This window comes from Arachis ipaensis, chromosome B2 (assembly GCF_059453495.1).
Source record: "Arachis ipaensis isolate K30076 ecotype BB chromosome B2, ASM5945349v1, whole genome shotgun sequence".
Taxonomy (NCBI): Eukaryota; Viridiplantae; Streptophyta; class Magnoliopsida; order Fabales; family Fabaceae; genus Arachis; species Arachis ipaensis.
The window spans coordinates 46,423,302-46,442,645 of record NC_142437.1 but is presented as its reverse complement, the minus strand read 5'-3'; the positions used below and the strand labels follow the sequence as shown (position 1 = coordinate 46,442,645).

General features: G+C 40.7%; 1 protein-coding gene and 1 non-coding gene across 2 annotated transcripts; both read right to left on the bottom strand.

Annotated features, from left to right (window-relative positions):
- Positions 1–893: 893 nt before the first annotated feature.
- Positions 894–1,001, bottom strand: LOC148573856 (small nucleolar RNA R71). Its single transcript, XR_015906662.1, has one exon. It is a non-coding gene; the product is annotated as a small nucleolar RNA R71 (small nucleolar RNA).
- A 9,677-nt stretch (positions 1,002–10,678) lies between these two features.
- On the bottom strand, positions 10,679–15,930 carry LOC107625256 (protein unc-13 homolog). The gene is made up of 5 exons (XM_016327851.3): positions 14,936–15,930; positions 13,030–13,911; positions 12,483–12,938; positions 12,168–12,354; positions 10,679–11,919 (listed from the first exon to the last, which is right to left on the bottom strand). The coding sequence occupies exons 1-5, from the start codon at positions 15,590–15,592 to the stop codon at positions 10,934–10,936; spliced, it is 3,168 nt and encodes a 1,055-aa protein (XP_016183337.1). The 5' UTR covers positions 15,593–15,930; the 3' UTR covers positions 10,679–10,933.
- Between the last annotated feature and the right edge of the window lie 3,414 nt (positions 15,931–19,344).

Genomic DNA, 19,344 nt, shown 5'->3' with positions numbered 1-19,344 from the left:
ATTTTCCCGAGAGATGACCGAAAGTAGCCATTGACAGTGGTGATGTATCACATAAAGCCAGCCATGGAAAGGAGTAAGACTGATTGGATGAAGATAGCAGGAAAGCAGAGGTTCAGAGGAACAAAAGCATCTCCATTCGCTTATCTGAAATTCTCACCAAGGATCTACATAACTTACTTCATACCAACAATCTCCGTGGGATTCGACCCTTACTCACGTAAGGTATTACTTGGACGACCCAGTGCACTTGCTGGTTAGTTGTATCGAAGTTGTGACAATTATGAATTAAGATCAGAGCACCAAGCTTTGGAGCCATTACCAGGATTTGTTCGAGCCTGGAGATCACAATTTCGTGCACCAGCAGGGACAAAGAAAAAGCCATTCTTGTTGAAGCTGATCCAGAACCTGAAAGGACTCTGAAGAGAAAACTAAGAGAAGCTAAATTACAACAATCCAGAGACAACCTTATTGAAAATTTTGAACAAGTAAAGGAGATGGCAGCCGAACCCAACAACAACAATGCAAGGAGAATGCTTGGTGACTTTACTGCACCTAATTCCAATTTACATGGAAGAAGCATCTCCATTCCTACCATTGGAGCAAACAATTTTGAGCTGAAACCTCAGCTAGTTTCTCTGATGCAGCAGAACTGCAAGTTTCATGGACTTCCATCTGAAGATCCTTTTCAGTTCTTAACTGAATTCTTGCAGATCTGTGATACTGTTAAGACTAATGGAGTAGATCCTGAAGTCTACAGGCTCATGCTTTTCCCTTTTGCTGTAAGAGACAGAGCTAGAATATGGTTGGACTCTCAACCCAAAGACAGCCTGAACTCTTGGGATAAGCTGGTCACGGCTTTCTTAGCCAAGTTCTTTCCTCCTCAAAAGCTGAGCAAGCTTAGAACTGATATTCAAACCTTCAGACAGAAAGAAGGTGAATCCCTCTATGAAGCTTGGGAAAGATACAAGCAGCTGACCAAAAAGTGTCCTTCTGACATGCTTTCAGAATGGACCATCCTGGATATATTCTATGATGGTTTATCTGAGCTATCAAAGATGTCATTGGATACTTCTACAGGTGGATCCATTCACCTAAAGAAAACGCCTGCAGAAGCTCAAGAACTCATTGACATGGTTGCTAATAACCAATTTACGTATACTTCTGAGAGGAATCCTGTGAGTAATGGGACGCCTATGAAGAAGGGAGTTCTTGAAATTGATACTCTGAATGCCATATTGGCTCAGAATAAAATATTGACCCAGCAAGTCAATATGATTTCTCAGAGTCTGAATGGAATGCAAGCTGCATCCAATAGTACTCAAGAGGCATCTTCTGAGGAAGAAGCTTATGATCCTGTGAACCCTGCAATAGTAGAGTTAAAATACATGGGTGAACCATATGGAAACACCTACAATCCATCATGGAGAAATCACCCAAATCTCCCATGGAAGGATCAAAAGCCTCAACAAGGCTTTAATAATGGTGGAAGAAACAGGTTTAGCAATAGCAAGCCTTTTCCATCATCCACTCAGCAACAGACAGAGAATTCTGAGCAGAATTCATCTAGCTTAGCAAATTTAGTCTCTGATCTATCTAAGGCCACTGTGAGTTTCATGAATGAAACAAGGTCTTCCATTAGAAATTTGGAAGCACAAGTGGGCTAGCTGAGTAAAAGGATCACTGAAATCCCTCCTAGTACTCTTCCAAGCAATACAGAAGAGAATCCAAAAGGAGAGTGCAAGGCCATTGAATTAATTACCATGGCCGAACCCACAAGAGAGGAGAAGGACGTGAATCCCAAGGAGGAAGACCTCCTGGGACGTCCAGTGATCAATAAGGAGCTTCCCTCTGAGGAACCTAAGGAATCTGAGACTCATCTAGAGACCATAGAGATTCCATTGAACCTCCTTATACCATTCATGAGCTCTGATGAGTATTCCTCTTATGAAGAGAATGAGGATGTTACTGAAGAGCAAGCTGCCAAGTTCCTTGGTGCAATCATGAAGCTAAATGTCAAATTATTTAGTATTGAGACTTGGGAAGATGAACCTCCCTTGTTCACCAATGAACTAAGTGATCTGGATCAACTGACATTGCCTCAGAAGAAACAGGATCCTGGAAAGTTCATAATACCTTGTACCATAGGCACCATGATCTTTAAGGCTCTGTGTGACCTTGGTTCAGGGATAAACCTCATGCCCCTCTCTGTAATAGAGAAACTGGGAATCTATGGGGTGCAAGCTGCTAAAATCTCATTAGAGATGGCAGACAATTCAAGAAAACAGGCTTATGGACAAGTAGAGGACATGTTAGTAAAGGTTGAAGGCCTTTACATCCCTGCAGATTTCATAGTCCTGGATACTGGAAAAGAAGGGGATGAATCTATCATCCTAGGAAGACCTTTCCTAGCCACAGCAAGAGCTGTGATTGATGTGGACAGAGGAGAATTGATCCTTCAATTAAATAAGGACAACCTTGTGTTTACAACTCAAGGATCTCTCTCTGCATCCATGGAGAGGAAGCAGAAAAAGCTTCTCTCAAAGCAGAGTCAACCAAAGCCCCCACAGTCAAACTCTAAGTTTGGTGTTGGGAGGCCACAACCAAACTCTAAGTTTGGTGTCAAACCCCCATATCCAAACTCTAAGCTTGGTGTTGGGAGGTCTCAACAAAGCTCTGCACATCTGTGAGGCTCCATGAGAGCCCACTGTCAAGCTATTGACATTAAAGAAGCGCTTTTTAGGAGGCAACCCAATGTTTATTTATCTAATTTTATTTTTGTTTTTCATGTTTTCTTAGGTTCATGATCATGTGGAGTCACAAAATAAACGAAAAATTTAGAAACAGAATCAAAAACAGCGGAAGAAAAATCACACCCTGGAGGAAGCACCTGCCTGGCGTTCAACGCCAGAACAGAGCATGGTTCTGGCGCTGAACGCCCAAAATGGGCAGTATCTGGGCACTGAACGCCCAAAATGGGCATCATCTGGGCGCTGAACGCCAGAATTGTACCCTGGAAAGGAGCTGGCATTGAACGCCCAGAACAAGCATGGTTCTGGCGTTCAACGCCAGAAATGGGCAACAAATGGGCGTTAAACGCCCAAAATGGGCACCAACCTGGCGCTGAACGCCCAGAGTTGTGTGCAAGGGCATTTTACATGCCTAATTTGGTGCAAGGTTGTAAATCCTTGAACATCTCAGGATCTGTGGACCCCACAGGATCCCCACCTACCTCCATTCACTCTCTTCTCTCTTCTCAATCATCCTCTATTCCCAATAAACACTCTTCTCCAAAACTCTTCACCTATCACCTCCATCTCTCTTCCCTATTAACCCTTCACCACTCACATCCACCCACTCTTCCCCATAAACCTACCCAATAAACTCCACCTACCTTCAAAATTCAAATCAATTTTCCATCCAAACCCACCCATATGGCCGAAACTTAAACCCCACTCCCTTCCCTATATATAGCCCTCCATTCTTCCTCATTTTCACACAACACAACCCTCTCTTCTCTTCTTGGCTGAAACACACCTTCCCCCTCTTCTCCATATTTTCTTCTTCTTCTTCATTTTATTCTTTCTTCTCTTGTTCGAAGGTGAGCAATATTCTAAGTTTGGTGTGGTAAAAAGCATAAGCTTTTTGTTTTTCCATTACCAGTGATGGCACCCAAGACTGGAGAATCCTCTAGAAAAGGAAAAGGGAAGACAAAAACTTCCACCTCCGAGTCATGGGAGATGGAAAGATTCATCTCCAAAGCTCATCAAGACCACTTCTATGATGTTGTGGCCAAGAAGAAGGTGATCCCCAAGGTCCCTTTCAAACTCAAAAGAAATGAGTATCCGGAGATCCGACATGAAATTCAAAGAGGTTGGGAAGTTCTAACAAATCCCATCCAACAAGTCGGCATCCTAATGGTTCAAGAGTTCTATGCCAATGCATGGATCACCAAGAACCATGATCAAAGTAAGAACCCGGATCCAAAGAACTATGTTACAATGGTTCGGGGGAAATACTTGGATTTTAGTCTAGAAAATGTGAGGTTGGCGTTTAACTTGCCTATGATGCAAGGAGATGAACGCCCCTACACTAGAAGGGTCAACTTTAATCAAAGGTTGGACCAAGTCCTCATGGACATATGTGTGGAAGGAGCTCAATGGAAGATTGACTCCAAAGGCAAGCCGGTTCAACTAAGAAGATTGGACCTCAAGCCTGTGGCTAGAGGATGGTTGGAGTTCATCCAACGCTCCATCATCCCCTCTAGCAACCGATCTGAAGTTACTGTGGATCGGGCCATCATGATCCATAGCATCATGATTGGAGAAAAAGTAGAGGTTCATGAAGTCATCTCCCTTGAACTCTACAAAATAGCCGAAAATCCCTCTCCTGGGGCAAGGCTAGCTTTTCCTCATCTTATCTGCCATCTATGTTACTCAGCTGGAGCTTCCATAGAAGGAGACATTCCCGTTGAGGAAGAAAAGCCCATCACTAAGAAAAAGATGGAGCAAGCAAGAGAGCCCATTCATGGAGCTCAAGAGGCATATGAAGCTCATCACCATGAGATCCCGGAGATGCCTCAAATGCATTTTCCTCCACAAAACTATTGGGAGAAAATCAACACCTCCCTAGGAGAATTAAGTTCCAACATGGGACAATTAAGGGTGGAACATCAAGAGCACTCCATCATCCTTCATGAAATTAGAGAAGATCAAAAAGCAATGAAGGAGGAGCAACAAAGACAAGGAAGAGACATAGAAGAGCTCAAGGACATCATTGGTTCCTCAAGAAGGAAACGCCACTATCACTAAGGTGGATTCATTCCTTGTTCTTATTTCTTCTGTTTTTCGTTTTCTCTATGTTCAGTGCTTATCTATGTTTGTGTCTTCATTACATGATCATTAGTAGTTAGTAACTTTGTCTTAAAGTTATGAATGTCCTATGAATCCATCACCTCTCTTAAATGAAAAATATTTTAATTCAAAAGAACAAGAAGTACATGAGTTTTGAATTTATCCTTGAACTTAGTTTAATTATATTGATGTGGTGACAATGCTTCTTGTTTTCTGAATGTATGCTTGAACAGTGCATATGTCTTTTGAAGTTGTTGTTTAAGAATGTTAAATATGTTGGCTCTTGAAAGAATGATGACTAGGAAACATGTTATTTGATGATCTGAAAAATCAAAAAAATGATTCTTGAAGCAAGAAAAAGCAGCAAAGAACAAAGCTTGCAGAAAAAAGAAAGGCGAAAAAAAATAGAAAGAAAGAGAAAAAGCAAGCAGAAAAAGCCAAAAGCTCTTAAAACCAAGAGGCAAGAGCAAAAAGCCAATAACCCTTAAAACCAAAAGGCAAGGGCAAATAAAAAGGATCCCAAGGCTTTGAGCATCAGTGGATAGGAGGGCCTAAAGGAATAAAATCCTGGCCTAAGCGGCTAAACCAAGCTGTCCCTAACCATGTGCTTGTGGCGTGTAGGTGTCAAGTGAAAACTTGAGACTGAGCGGTTAAAGTCAAGGTCCAAAGCAAAAAAAAAGAAAGAGTGTGCTTAAGAACCCTGGACACCTCTAATTGGGGACTTTAGCAAAGCTGAGTCACAATCTGAAAAGGTTCAGCCAATTATGTGTCTGTGGCATTTATGTATCCGGTGGTAATACTAGAAAACAAAGTGCTTAGGGCCACGGCCAAGACTCATAAAATAGCTGTGTTCAAGAATCATCATACTGAACTAGGAGAATCAATAACACTATCTGAACTCTGAGTTCCTATAGATGCCAATCATTCTAAACTTCAATGGATAAAGTGAGATGCCAAAACTATTCAAGAGGCAAAAAGCTATAAGTCCCGCTCATTTAATTGGAGCTATGTTTCATTGATAGTTTGGAATTTATAGTATATTCTCTTCTTTTTATCCTATTTGATTTTTAGTTGCTTGGGGACAAGCAACAATTTAAGTTTGGTGTTGTGATGAGCGGATAATTTATACGCTTTTTGGCATTGTTTTTAGTAGAATCTGGTTACTTTTAGGGATGTTTTCATTAGTTTTTATGTTAAATTTATATTTCTAGACTTTACTATGAGTTTGTGTGTTTTTCTGTGATTTCAGGTATTTTCTGGCTGAAATTGAGGGACTTGAGCAAAAATCAGATTCAGAGGTTGAAAAAGGACTGCTGATGCTGTTGGATTCTGTTCTCCCTGCACTCAAAATGAATTTTCTGGAGCTACAGAACTCAAAATGGCGCGCTTCCAATTTCGTTGGAAAGTAGACATCCAGGGATTTCCAGCAATGTATAATAGTCCATACTTTGCCCAAGTTTAGACGACGCAAACTGGCGTTCAACACCAGCTCTCTGCCCAATTCTGGCGTCCAGCGACAGAAACAAGTTGCAAAGTGGAGTTCAACGCCCAAACTGGCACAAAAGCTGGCGTTCAACTCTAAGAATGACCTCTCCACGTGTAGACTTCAAGCTCAGCCCAAGCACACACCAAGTGGGCCCCGGAAGTGGATTTATGCATCAATTACTTACTTCTGTAAACCCTAGTGACTAGTTTATTATAAATAGAACTTTTTATCATTGTATTCGTAGTCTTGGTTACTCCGGTTCCCCTCTGGGGCCGAGACCAATGAACTCCATTATCACTTATGTATTTTCAACGATAGAGTTTCTGTACTCCATAGATTAAGGTGTGGAGCTCTGCTGTTCCTCAAAGATTAATGCAAAGTACTACTGTTTTCTATTCAATTCATCTTATTTCGCTTCTAAGATATTCATTCGCACTTCAACCTGAATGTGATGAACGTGACAATCATCATCATTCCCTATGAACGCGTGCCTGACAACCACTTCCGTTCTACATTAGATTGAATGAGTATCTCTTAGATCTCTTAATCAGAATCTTCGTGGTATAAGCTAGATTGATGGCGGCATTCATGAGAGTCCAGAAAGTCTAAACCTTGTCCGTGGTATTCCGAGTAGGACTCTGGGATTGAATGACTGTGACGAACTCCAAACTCGCGAGTGCTGGGCATAGTGACAGACGCAAAAGGATAGTAAATTCTATTCCAGTATGATCGAGAACCTCCAAGATTATTAGCCATGCAGTGACAACGCATCGGACCATTTTCACAGAGAGGAATAGGATGCAACCAACGACAAGGATGATTCCTCCAGACGATTAGCCGTGCTGTGACAGAGCATTTGGACCATTTTCCCGAGAGGATTGAAAGTAGCCATTGGCACCGGTGACATCCTTACACAAAGCCAGCCATAGAAAGGAGTAAGACGGATTGGATGAAGACAGCAGGAAAGCGGAGGTTCAGAGGAACGAATGCATCTCCATACGCTTATCTGAAATTCTCACCAATGATCTACATAAGTATTTCTATCCTTCTTTTATTACTAAATTTCAAAAACTACATAACTATTTTATATCCGCCTGACTGAGATTTACAAGGTGACCATAGCTTGCTTCATACCAACAATCTCTGTGGGATTCGACCCTTACTCACATAAGGTATTACTTGGACGACCCAGTGCACTTGCTGGTTAGTTATGCGAAGTTGTGAAGATATGTTTAGACCATGGTTCTGTGCATCCGTTTTTGGTGCCATCGCCAGGGAATCAATTTCGAACAATAATTCACAACCTGAATAACAATTTCGCATACCAGTCTTCTCATCAAAACTTTGACATAAACTCTCACACACCTAAACACACAGCCAACGCTGATCACAATAGTCAAGAATTACACACTCATGCATACATACCAGATAACAACATCAATATTTATCAATTACATGCATCACTCACATCCGATAATAATAATAATGACCAGATTGCACTTTGAAAATCTTCTAGGGTCAAACGAATGCCAACCTACTTAAAGGACTACCATTGTCAGATAAATAGCACTGTTTCTACTTCTAATGCTCTTGGTAGGTACCCAATCTCATAACATATTTCTTACGATGGACTTAGTCCAAAATACAAAGCTTTTTCTTTGGTCGTCACTACCAATGTTGTTCCTAATGGCTGTGAAGAAGCTGTTGTTCACTCTTACTAGAGAGAAGCAATCCAAAGTGAATTGAGAGCCGTCGGAGAAAAACCAAACTTGGCAAGTCATGAAACTTCCTCTTGGCAAGGAGCCATAGGCTACAATTGGGTGTTCCATATCAAATTCAACCCTGGTGGGACTATTGAATGCTACAAAGCTAGGTTAGTGGCCAAAGGCTTCACTCGTATTAAGGCTTTCATTAACACATTCAGTCCACTGGTTTGCATGACAACACTGAAAGATTGCTCAACCAGAAATTCAAGATTAAAGACCTGGGTGACCTCAAGTACTTTCTGGGTATGGAAGTTGCAAGATCTTCAAAAGGAATTCACTTGTGCCAGCATAAATATGCACTTGAGATTCTCAATGATTACCATTTTTAAAGTGCAAGCCAGACAACACACCCATGGACCCTCTAAATTGTCTTGAGAAAATGGTACAGCACTAGAAGATAAAACCCAATACAAGCAATTAATTGGAAGGCTCCTCTACTTAACTAACACCAGAACAGATATAGCCAATGCTATGGGGAGGCTCAGCCAATTCATCTGTTGTCCCACTAATGTTCATATGCAAGAAACTTAGAAAGTATTGAGATATTTGAAGGGATGCCCATCAGTTAGTCTTTTCTTTGTAGCAGACAAAGATCACAAAATCACAGTTTTTCAGACGCGAATTAGGAAACCTGTGCTGACTCTCAAAGATCCATCACTGGTCATTGTTTTTATCTTGGAAGATAATTAATTAGTTAAAAAAGTAAGAAACAAAGCACTATTGTCATATCATCCTCAGAAGCAGAATATCGCGTGTTAGCTCTTGCAAGTTGCCAAGCTCAATGGTTATCCTACATCATGCAGGACTTGGGAATGCCAATCGCAGAAACTATTACATTGTTTTGTGGCAACAGATCCATTATTCACATTGCAACAAATTCCGTCTTTCATGAGAGAACTAAACATACAGAAATAGACTGTCACACTGCATGCAATCAACACCTCTCTGGCCTCACCCACCTAATGCCAGTATCCTCCTCAAACTAATTAGCTTACTTCCTCACCAAAGCTTTGGTACCTAGCCCCTTTGCTACCAATATTTTCAAACTAGGACTCTTAGACATTCATTGCCCTAGTTTGAGAGAAGCTATAACTTAACAAGAAAAACAAATGCTGAATTTCTGAAGTAATTATTAGTGCCAGCTGGTAAATTAGTTAGGAATTATAGTTAATTGTAGTTAGCTTAGTGCACATATAAATACATGTATAAATAGCTTGTGAAACTCTTCTGCAAGCAACTTTTGCATCGATTAGAGAATTGCACAATGCTTATTCTTATTTCTTCTCTCTTCTCTCTCAATTCTTCATCTTTTGTGACCACAGTTCTTCCATTTTGAACTTCCCTTCTTTTTTTTTCTAACTTGATTTCTCCTTCATTCTTGGACTCACACAGCAGAGTTGGGAGCTTGATCCTCTCTTGCATGGAATTTTACACAAACAAATAAAGAAGTGAAGAACTAATAAGAAATTGACATCAAATTCAAATAGAACAAAAATACATAATTTATTATATAAAAATACATAAATAAGTTCAAGCAAGCACAAAAAGAAATTATAGTAGCTCTAAATTTATGAAAAAAAGTATCGTAAACAACAACAAATCACATTTAACCAGCCAATGAATTATAGCTCAAATGACATAGTCTCTTCATACTCAATTAAGAGGTTGCGAATTCGAGTCTCCTATCTTTGATAAAAAAAAAATCACATTTAACCAAGATCTAAACTATTTCCATTTGAGTCGTTACATAGAAATTGAGGAAGCAACTGGCCTCGACTTATTTGATTTGAACTACTTGCATTTGTAAATTATTGAACTGATCATAAAATTGCATCCAATTCAAACCTAACAAAACCACATAAATTATTGTATAAAAATAAAGAAATTTTTCCAAGTAGAAACGAAGAAAAAAATATATTATTTGTAAAATTATAAATAAACAAAAAGGAAACACAATAAATAAAATCTATGAGACGTAACCAAGATCCAAACCCGTTTCTTTTGATTTGTTTTAATAAAACGATGCAATCGACCTTGATCTATTTGATTTGAATTATAACCATCCATTTTTTAGGGGAAAAATTTGCAAATTGATGGGATTTGAGTAATGATTTTTATAAATGTTAAAAAGAGAAGGCTTTATAAAAACCTATTATGAACCTGAAGAGAACTTTATGAATAGTGGCATGTGAGCTAGGTCTTAGGCCAATTATTTATTGTCTAATTTGGTTGAATTTAGTTTTTAAAATTACTTATTCATCCATCATTTTCATTATTTTTATACTTTATTCGGTATTTAGAAAGATATCAAAGAATAATTTAAAATTAATATACCTTTTGGCTTTTTGTTTGCCTAAATTTGTTAGTTGTTACTTATTTTGATCTATGTACTTGGCAAAACATAATATGTAGAAATCTCAAGAAAAGTCTGCGCAGGCCTATATGTTCATTTTCTGTAATTTGCAGTGTAGACTAATAGTAGCATAGATACCCACTGGACACTGGCTAAAAAACCCAGCTACAAGCTACTTTTAGACTCTAACCAACATTATTAACAAACTACACTAAAACAAACATAGTGGTAATTTCCCTTGTCCCTTTTTTTCTCCCAAAAGAATAAAAAAATATGTTACAGTAATAATACAGTTTAGCACATATTTTGTTGCTTTCAATTTGCTCCATTTGACATCATTTTGTGCTTTCAAATACAATCTGCTCCCTCCCCCATAGTGCATCATGGTAAAAAAGTACGAGTGTGTTCAAAATATGCATTGAAAATTGGGATCTTTTGAATTAACTACGAGAAGAGATACAACCTAGCCTCCTTTTCTCTATGACCTCCTCTTTGGTAATTGAAATGTCCTCTTCAAGAAAAGGTTTGCAGTTCTATCATTTCTATGGCACAAGACCCTCAATATAGTGTTTGGGTCTGATCTATGCCACCTTCCTGTAGTAGGCGGCACTTGTGACTTATAGCCATGGCCATTAACACCTACCACACTTGTTTCACATGATGCAATATTGAAATCATCAATTAATTGCTCAGTACTTTGGCCCATCAATGCTATAATACCTTCAACTATTGCAGCCTCTGTGTCCATCACACTTTCTGCTATTAGTCCTTCTCCACACAAGCAGAAAACACGATTCAAGCTCTCAAAATCCTCGCTCACAATGTGGTAATCTGATTTAGTAAATGCCCTTGAGTTCCCACCAGCAAGCAAGACCATTAGGAAAGCTTCGAAGGATGCCTTCATGACTTCTTTCAATGCTAATGATTGAGCTTTATCTGTTAGAAGCGTGGTCATGAGTGTGATGTTTTGCTTCAAGGTTCTCAATGCAGGCCTAATCCTAGCATTGGCTGCATCGCCAACATAGAGGCTCTCATAGAAAACTGAGTCGGAGTCAAGGAATATGAGACGGTAGGCAGCCACTTCTGCCACGTATTGGCATGCTGTTGGAAGGGAGGAAAGTACTTTCTCGAAATAAGAACCATTGTTGTAACTCCTGCGACGGTTTCCATAAGGATGGCGAGTTGAAGGAAGTACAACAGGGTTTTGAGAGAGTGTTTTCTCAAGGGAGTTGATATGGGTCAGGAGATAGAATAAGGTGTTGAGACGAATGTAGAGGCGTTGTGTGCCACGACTAGTCGATGGCCTAGGATTATGACCTTCTTTTGTTACATTACTTATGTGATCTGCCTCCGATGAACCACCACCACCGCATTGACATCCTTTCTTCAAGAACATACTGAACTTTGAATTTCGGTTGCATCTTGTCAGTGAGGGAATCACGGGAACATAGCTTTGTTTTGTACCTGGAAAGCAAAAATGAAAATTCGAGGACTCAATTACAAACATTTTTAAATTATAAAAACTTATTCACAAATTAAGGAAAATTGTAGGGACATCCGGGGAATTGAGCTATCTTTTAATTATCAAAGTAGAATGCAAGCAAATTGAAAAGATCATACCTCTACAAAGTCGTCAAACCTTTCTTAGATACAGATTAATTATACTCTATAAAATAAACACCTTAAGCTTTATTTATATTCAAAGTGCTTACCACATGCTGAAACAAACATGATATAGTCTTGCAAGAGATTTTCTAGTCCATTGGCAAGTTCTTGAACTATATCTTCAGTAATTCCAATTGGAATCTGGAAAAATTGCTCCATAATAGTCTTGGCCAATTTCACTAGCTCTACAGCAGATTGTGCAATCGGCTCTGCTTTGGACTTTGGATTCCATGTCTATAATAGAGGAGAAATTAAAGAAAATAAAAAAGCACATTAAGGATTATCTAAAAAAACATGTAATATTTAAAAATAAATTCGATAATTAATCTTTTAATGAGCAAAATGATAAAGCCAAAAGTTACCTCTGTTTCCTTTGCATTTTGCAAAGCCTCTTTGCCCTTGTGCAACGATTCATGTATCCATTTTCTCAATAGGTTCCATATGATTGTATCAACTTCATAAAGCATCATCTCTTTTACTATTGCTTTTGCCTTTTCTTCTCCCTCAAGGGAACCTTCAACCATCATTTGGACCAAAGTCTTTTCTAACTTACCAGCCCTCAGCAACACCCTGACAGTCTCAGAATTTAATGCATTCACCTCATTTAGATATTGCTTCAAAATTTGCCCGTAGCAGTCGTGCAACGTCAATGCCGCTATCGCACCAGCCGTTGGGAGCCATTTCTTTAGCGTTGGAGTATAAGTTTCCCTTTCCTTCAATGCTAATGCTTCTGTCTCTTGAGCCAAACGAAGTAGAATATCACTTAAATCAGCCTTTATTTCGGTCTCAATAGTCTTGGTATTTACTTCTTCAAGAATCTATATAGGAAATAAACAAATTGTATATTAATGAATGGCTAAAACAGTAGAAAGAACAATTACAACATGATAATATGGACTAAATACAAACCTTTTGAAATGCACTTCTCACGGAAGATCGAATACAAGACTCAATCCGATCACCAGACATATCCACTATGGTTTTGTCAGCCTTCTCCCCTCTTTCTCCATCAGATATGATCTGATCTTCACCCAAAACCTTTGAAACTGACAAAACCATAGGAAGGAGGTTCTCTATCTGGCTAAGCGTCCCTCGCTCGAAATGGTTATGGTAGTTAAGTAGCCTCCTCTCCGACCAACTCTGCATTGCACTCATCACTGATGTCAATAACTTGATATACAAAGAGTCCTTCTCCTTCTTGGCATCAGTGTTCACTTCACCCAACATAGCATGTGATGCACAGAGAAGATCAGATTCTACCTCCCCTGTTACTACAAACTGCTGAAACAGTACCCAAGTGAAACACACATTGTGAATTGCCTTATTTATCCCTAGAATGGGCCATGTTTTCTTCATTAGTTCAAGTAACTCATCAACCTCATCGAGAACCAAAGTCTCATCCCTTATATCGAATATGGCTTGAAGAAGAGAAGTGTAGAGGTGAACGTTGAGAGGGAAGCCATCGACCCAATGGCAAACATCAGCAGGTGCACCATTGGGGCCTCTCCATGCCAGTGATACAACTGAATTTGAAAGTGTTCTTAATGTGTCTGAATTCTTTCCAATGTCTATTGGTTTGGACTCGCTATTGCGTATGATATCCCTAAGGCGCATTGCAAATGTGTTGGTCTTTTCTACATAAACAGAAGGGTGTTGGAGTAGACCTAATTCTAGGATCTTGAGTTGCCTTCTTTGCCACATGTGGTACTCAGTGGAATCACTGAACTCTGATGGCTTTACATGGCGCAAAAGTTCTAAAGGGAGAATTATAGTGTCTGCTCTTTTTCCCGCCTGTATTATTTAAATAATTTGAAATAATTAGACCATTTTGGGATGAGGATAAATTTGAAGAACAAAAAAAGCTAATAATTAGTGATCATTATTATGATTCATTATGATATGAACCAAAATGCACAACAAAATTAAAATCAATAGAGAGACTAGAATGCACATGGTTATATATATAATAATGTTATGGGGTTCATATTCGTGAGATAACTGATCTTTCTAGTTTCTAGAATCAAGTTATTTTTCCTCCATCCATTGTTAAAAATAAAATAACATGCATGTTGATGAGAGAGAAAAAGAGTAAGAGAAATATAATATATCATTCTTGCCAAAAGAGAAAACAAAAATAGATTTAGAATTTGTTGTTTCATGATAGTTTCTTAAAAAAAAGAAAAATATTACGGAAGATGAGATCAAATCAAAAGGTAAAACATTAGAATTGCATTAAACAAATCTAAAAAGAAGTTACAAGTCAAATATCAATTTGTAACATTAAAATGGTTTAGCTATTATGTGTTTTAACTTGATGAATAAGATGCATATTAAAATTATCATTTGTAAAAGTTTTTAAATTTTATTTTAATAAATGCATAACAACTATATTGAAAACTCCAACTTTCTATTTCCTATAGAAATTGATTAGTAAAAAATTTAAAACTATTGTTTTAATAAATACATAACAAATACATTAAAAAAAAAATAGACTTTCATAAAATAATTCTCAATTAATAATAAAAATACAAGTTAACTAGATTCCAACTGAAATTAATAAAAAATTTTAACGATACCTTTATTGACAATTCAGCACAAGTACCAAACAAAAAGAAAATCAACTGCTCTGTAATCTATCTCTAATTAACATCATTACACATGTTGGATTTAGTTCAAAGTTTTCTATCTCCTTACCTTGGCTACTCATTAAATCTCATTTATTTAGAAACTATAACAAAAACATTTGTAATTGTCACAATTGTTTAAAAAAGTGATAACATTACTAATGTTAGTATGTTGATGCATGTTTACATACTTGGCCAACGAGGGTTCTTGTCAAAGTTTTCCTCAATCGATAGTCATTGTGCTCAGTCACTCTCATTTGTTGTCTCATAATCTCTGCTGATGTCATTGGCCGCCGCGGCCGAAGCATATTGTGGTTCACCATAGGACTATTAGATCCGTTTTTGGGGGACGATGACGCTGCGATTCCAGCAACGCCACCAGACACCATTCTCCTAGACGGTGACCTCTTTATCATTTTCAATCCTAGCGCCCGCTTCACCTTACTCGTTGGAGACATCACCACATGGCTCGCCTTTGCCTCATTCTCTTGGAGGCTGGCATAAATTGAAAGCACGTGCCGACCACCAAATCCCGGGGACGACCGGCATGCCGTGAAAAAAATTTCATAGGCAGATTCTCTTATGTCATCTTGACTCAAGCCCTCAAGCTTCATAAAAGGCGACGGTAGGCCATTGTCTTCCTTTTCAGGAAGCTCGAATTGGCTTGGGTCAAGATTTTGGTCAAGATTGGAAGCCTCCAAATCTTGGCCAAGTTGGGAAATTTGGCCAATTCCAATATGGGAGTGGTGATGGTGATGGTGGTGATGGTGATGGTAATGAATTTCATTAACAGACAAGGCGGACGGAAGAGAACCCGGGTAGGAGTCTTGGTGGGTTTGCTGACCCATTAGGTGAAGAATAGGTAATGGGTCAGAAACCAAACCGAGAAACGGTGGCGGCGACCACTATGACCAGCAGCAAAAATTATGACAAACAAAAAATGTCTAAGGGGGAAAAGAGTTGTGCATTTGTAGGGATCCAAGAAGAGAGACCATTAATATTGAGGGTATGACGTTAACGACAGCAATTTTCTGCTTGGAGGGAGAGAGTGAATAGAGATTAGTGATTATGGGTTTGCCCACGTTATCATGAGCGACCAAAGTACCCAAAAACAGATGGTGTTTGCCAAAATAGATCACACTCATCCATTTGAATGCATTTTTCTCGGAAGCTCATTTTTTTAATTGTTTCTTTTTATTTTGTTAGTTTCTATTTATATTGCTAATAACCAAGTAGTATTAACGTACTATACATCATCCATCAAAACAATTAAAAACAAAACAATAAATAAAATATATAATATTGTGAATTATTTGTGTACGAGATGTCTCTGGTACGGTTTGAAGGATGGATCGGGGATCCACGGGCAAGGCTGGAATCGGATTGCTTGACTGGAGCGATGGGGGGTGGTACCTACAAAGACACTCCGACGCTCAAGTCAGAATGGATCTGAGAGGTATGAGGTATGAGGATTGAATTGTACCTGAGGGGACCTGGGTCCTCTTTTTATAGGTGATGGCCGTTATCTTATCTTATCTTGTTTGATTAGGATAAGAGAGATATTTGAATTTGGGAGTTGGTTAGGAGCCGTGAAGGGCCGGTTCTGGGCCCTCGGGTTGAAACGGGTTATCCCCGGATAACCGGGTATGCGGGATCCGTGGATCGGATCCGTAACAGTTGCCCCCGCAGTGGGAGAGCGAGCGAGGTCGGTCTGTCGCTGGGAGACGTTTGTTATGGGCTCGATTTTTTCTCGGTTGCCCGTGTGATTTCTTTGAGGTGAGGTCGATTCCTCGGTTTTCGTATCGTGGAAGATTCGTCTGACCGTTTAGGTCTGACGTGACTCTTCCGCATCAGTCGCGTCTGTTGCGTTCTTCGAGGCGTTACCTTTTTTCGAGGGGGTATTTATTGCAAGCTGCGTTTTTTCTTTTTTGCCCTCGCGTTTGCTTTGCTTTCTGAGGGTATTTTCGTCGTTTGGTTTTTTCAAAACCGTTTTGGTTTTTCTTCAGTTCCCTCGTTCTACTTTTACTTCTCTACTGCTTCTTTTTCCAACCAAAGCATTTCCTTACTCTCCATTTTTGCTTTCTGTGGTTTCGGTTGGTCTTCTTCAGCGGCATCTTTCCTTTCGGGTTTTCTTCCTTTGATTCATCAGGTTAGCATTTCTCTTGTTTCTTTTTTTCTTCTGCTTTGTTTTCTGCAGTGTTTTGTTTTTGTTTTTGCTGAGTGTAGTTTTAGAGTAGTTTTGTGGTGTTTGTATGGTGGTTTAGATAGTTTTTGTTGGGTTTTTAGAAAGGGTTTGGGGAGAGTGCCACCGTATAATTGGTGGCGTGCGGTGGCGGTGTTTGTTTTTGGTTTTTTACCCGCCGTCATTTTCTGCCGTGAGGTTTGGCTGACGGTGGTGCTCGTCGACATTTTAGGTATGGCTCGCCGACGGACGGAGGGTGTGAGGGCTCCGGTGGCCCCGGCGGGGGGTGTCCCTGACCTTTTTTCTTGGGTCACCAGTGATGTCTGGGGGACACCGTCGCGGATGACGGAGGCGGACCTCTAACGGCTCCGTGATGAAGGGGCTGTTTGTGGGGGTGGCGATGCCGAACGCCACTACGAGCTTGCCCTTCCTGGGATTGATGAGAGGGTTTGCTATACCAATCTCGACTCCTCGACAGTGCCGGATTGGATGTGGGTGTATGAGGCTATGTTTACCCGGCTTGGAGTTCGGCTTCCCTTTTCTCCGTTTGTTCAGCAGTTGTTGAACCGGTGCTCCGTGGCGCCGTCCCAGCTACATCCGAACAGCTGGGCGGCGATACGGTCTTTTGAACTTGTTTGTGATTATTTAGAGCTACCTGCCTTAGTAAATGTTTTTCTTTTCCTTTTCTTGTGTACTCTTCCGACTAAGGAGGGGAAACATAAGAAGGGGTATGTGTCTTTCCGAGCTCAGCCCCACCGTCGTGTTTTCGGTTTGTATGAAGACTCCTTCCATGGTTTTAAGAGTGGTTACTTTAAAGTTCGTCCCGCGAGGGGGCATCACCCTTTTTGGTTGACGCTGGAGGGTGAACGTCGGTTCCCCACTTACTGGAACTTTAAGGCTGGTCCGTCCGTGTTTACTCGGGTTTCGAAAGAGTTCTTGTCCTCGGAGGAGCGGGATATTGCTCTTGTTCTGTGGCAGTTATTTGGGGAGCGTCCTCTTAATCCTCGGGACGTGATGGGTGATCCGGTTGCTTGCCGGTCGTATGTTGGTGTGTGTCGTGTGTGTTCGTTCTTTACTTTGTTATTATGTTTTGTTTCCCGTTTTCGTAACTTGGGCTTTTTGTTTCTTGTTTCCTTGCAGTTGAGATGGCTGGCGGCTTGACATCCTTGGCGCGGCTGAAGGCGGCGATGGCCCAGGAGGAGGGGTCGTCGTCCCCGGCTACTCCTGTTTCTAATCCTGCTGTGGAGTCTCAGCCGGTTTCTCAGGAGGTGATTTCCTCGGGTGCGCGGGCCGGCGCTCAAGTTTCTCCTGGCCCTGCGAACTCTCCTGAAGTCGTTGTGGTGACGGTTGCTGAGGCTTCTCGGAAGAGGAAGAGGCCTGAGGACCCGAGCAGTGAGACTTTTGAGGATGAGGGTCTTGTGCCCAGCGTGATGGATCGACGCTTCAATGCCCCGGGGTTTATTGATCAACACTTGATGCCTGGAACGGAGCCGTTTTTTGATGGCTGCGATGTTTCGTTCCAGGCCAAGTCGGTGTATCGTGCTCTCCTCCAGTCAGCCGTTGTTGTTCGGAGGGCTGAGCCTGTGATGGCTCAGGTCGGTTTGCTGGATAAGAAGCTTCGTCTTTCTCATGCTGAGGTAGCCAAGTTGAAGGGGGAACTTGAGGCTGCCGAAGCTGCGAGGGAGAGGGCTGTGAAGTCTTCTGAGGAGGCCGGGTCAGAGATTCTCCGACTTGCCGAGGTTGAAACTTCGCTTCTCTCTCAGTTGGCCGAGGAGCGGCAGCGGGCTTCCGATGTGGGCTCTCAGGCTGCCATGCTTCTCGCCGAGTCGGAGGCTCTAAAGGCCGAGGTTGCTGCCTTGAAGAGGGAGAAGACGGAGTTACTAGCTGATGTGAAGGATGCAATTGCGGCTACCGAGGAAACGATGAGGGCTCAAGCTTCAGTGTTGGCTCCTGGCGTGGATATGTCCGTGATGGGGGGCCTTCAAGACTGTTCGCGATGGTCAGACCGTTGATCTTTGAGTAGCTTCTATTTTTTATCTCTTTGGATTTCTGTGTTTTTGGATATTTTCGGATGGCCAAGGGCCGTGTATTTTGATTTTGGAACACTTTATTTTCGCTTTAACAGTACTTATTGGCCGTTCGGGCCTTTTGTATGTTCCGTTGTTGTTTTTGGGCCGTCCAGGCCTATCGTGTATTCCGTTTTAAGCTATTTCGTGTGTATTTCGTTTGTTTCCTCGGACCGTCATTTGGTCGGGTTCTTTTGTGGATATCCGCGTGTTTGGGCCTGGGGAGTGATCAGTCCCCCAGTTGCGGCCGTGTTTTCGTTCCGTATTTGGGATATTAAGGAAAATAGAAATAGCTATTTTAATGGAATTTTTATTGATTGGTTGGGCCTCGTTAAAACCCTCCGTTGGTGGC